At 40.2% G+C, this 2,323-nt stretch overlaps 1 protein-coding gene across 1 annotated transcript; it reads right to left on the reverse strand. All coding sequences in view use genetic code 11, as the record gives it.

Annotated features, from left to right (window-relative positions):
- Positions 1 to 362: 362 nt before the first annotated feature.
- Positions 363 to 2,153, reverse strand: EGR_10956 (Atrial natriuretic peptide receptor; the record flags this gene model as incomplete). The annotated part of the gene is made up of 5 exons (XM_024500205.1): positions 363 to 398; positions 456 to 655; positions 700 to 766; positions 939 to 1,010; positions 2,085 to 2,153. 5 exons carry the CDS (start codon positions 2,151 to 2,153, stop codon positions 363 to 365), a joined length of 444 nt encoding a protein of 147 aa, XP_024345380.1.
- Positions 2,154 to 2,323: the final 170 nt, after the last annotated feature.

Below are 2,323 nucleotides of genomic sequence, written 5' to 3' on the forward strand. Positions count from 1 at the left end.
TGGAAAGACAACAGATGAAACTGGGTACTCTGTTGTAAAAAGAGGCATATTTCAACACAGAATTATACAAGTCTTTTATGCTTTCTAAAATAAGCTTTCATGTTAGTGGTGTAAAGGTGGTGTAGTGTAGACAGGTAGTGGTGCTCCATTTACGTCATCTAGGTCACTCGATTTTCAGTTTCTTCGATAATTGCACACCGCATTGACGATTCAAATGCCAAATGCGATGTATTTTTATCATTTTTTTCAAAAACATCCTAGCCTTTATATTCAACTCGACAGAGACTGCATGCAGACTTTACTTGAGAATATTCTTAAACCTGACATGCATACTGCTGAATTACTAGAAATATAGGGCTGCTTCATGTAAAGGCTCTGATTAGCTCAGTTTGCCCTACCTGCACATGACAACAAGATCAATTTGGCGGCATTTAGTGATGGCAAAAAGTAATTACCTGTGGACGAAAAGGAGGCTTTTCTCTACTCCTGACCCGTTTAAGAATTTCTTCCACTGCAATATCTTCTAGTCCATATGGCTTTGTCTGGTAGAAGACTTCATGCATTATTATGGCGAATGCATAGACATCTCCCGACTTGGTTCCAAACAAAGCCGCTGTCTCATCGCGCAGCAGTTCAGGAGAGGTCCATAATTTCTCTGGAGATTAAAAGCAATTACAGTAGGTGCTGACTGCAACTAACCTTCAGTTTTGATTGAGGGACAGCTGCCTGTTAAGTTATAGATTTTGGGAATGCCAAAGTCGGTGATCTTTAAGACCCATCGGCAAGTGACAACGCAATTGGTTGATTTTAGCCTCCCATGGGCCTTAAGGCTTGTGCTGTGGAGGTATTCCATCCCCTTGTAACACCCGATTGAAGGCAATTGTACAAATCAGAAATGAGATGTATTTTTTAAGCGACAGTGGATAATATGCACTCACCCGAACAAAGTCGGTCATGAGGGAAAGCTTGAAATCCCAGTCAAATGTGAAGCTTTTGTTGCTGATAAGGTCCTATACAAGGAAGCGCGGTAACGAGTAAGTTAATGAGAAGCTTTTGCTTCAATAGGGTGGGTTTAAGCAATCTTATCGAAGAATTCTTTTTGCCGAAATGAGGAGAAAAGCAACTTCGACATTCAGCATACAGCATAGATGAAGGTGCGTCAAATATAATTGCATGAAGGGTTTGTTGAACATTGATAAAAAGTGTGAATGAAACTCTTTTGGTTTTAGTGAAAACACAATTGTGTTATAAAATCCACAGAAGTGCAGCTCTCGCCAGGTTTGATGTACATCATTTGGAAAAGGTGTGTGCTTCGGTCTCTCAACAGCAAATGCGAAGATGCATCGCCTTCGGTGATATTTTGCGTTCTCGATGATGAAGTAAACATTCCGTAGTCATTTGTAATAATTAGAAAGAATTGTGGCAAGATCTATCTATTCAGTAAAGTATAAAGCAAAATTCTTGAGAAAGTGCTGGGACAATCATTGGTTGGAATCAAATCCCCATTGTCATTATTGAGCGACAAACCAGGGCATTATCACCTTACACCGCATATCGAATTGCTGATCTGTGGGAAGATGTGTACTGGAGGAGTAGGGATGAGACTAAGTAAATGAGGCACTGCCTCGTGTACATCCTCCTCTCGCCTATTTCTCTTATAGCATTTCTCCTATTGATGGGTGTCACCATCATTTGAATCAGTTTTGGACAAACACATGACCATATATGGAACAGAATAGAAAGCGAGGTGAATGGGCCAGTATTTTACATCAAAGAAACACACAACACTTATGCACATCATTGCGGAAAAGATTGTTTATGAAGATCCTAAAGGACAGTAGAGATGTTCTTATTTAATTGTGCGGAGGCGCTTGACATTCTGCCGTTCCTGGATTGACTAACTGCCCTAAATACCTATCACCACCAGGTCAAGGACCTTACACTTCGTGCTACAGCTTACACAAACTCATTGCTAAATCGTTGAGATTATCAAAGTCATGCAAGTCTGAGACTAATCGCGAATGAAATCGACGATTTAATTGGTCATTTTTGCAAAATAAATTGAGGAAGTCGTGTGTTTTCACCTGAAGGCATCCCCGATGGCAGTACTCATAAACAAGACTGAAGGAGTCCGGCGTCACACAGCACCCCATAAAAACGTTGATATTCTCGTGTTGAATTTCTCGCAGTACTGTAAGGTACTCAATTAACTTTGAACGCAGTAGAATATGAGATAAACCCAATTCTTTAACGTAGACTTGAACGCCCTAGAGCAAAACAAACAAAGTGAAAGAGACTTTAAAACTCTTAGGCATATGTTATA

Source organism: Echinococcus granulosus, assembly GCF_000524195.1.
Source record: "Echinococcus granulosus chromosome Unknown EG_S00311, whole genome shotgun sequence".
In the NCBI taxonomy this organism is placed as follows: Eukaryota; Metazoa; Platyhelminthes; class Cestoda; order Cyclophyllidea; family Taeniidae; genus Echinococcus; species Echinococcus granulosus.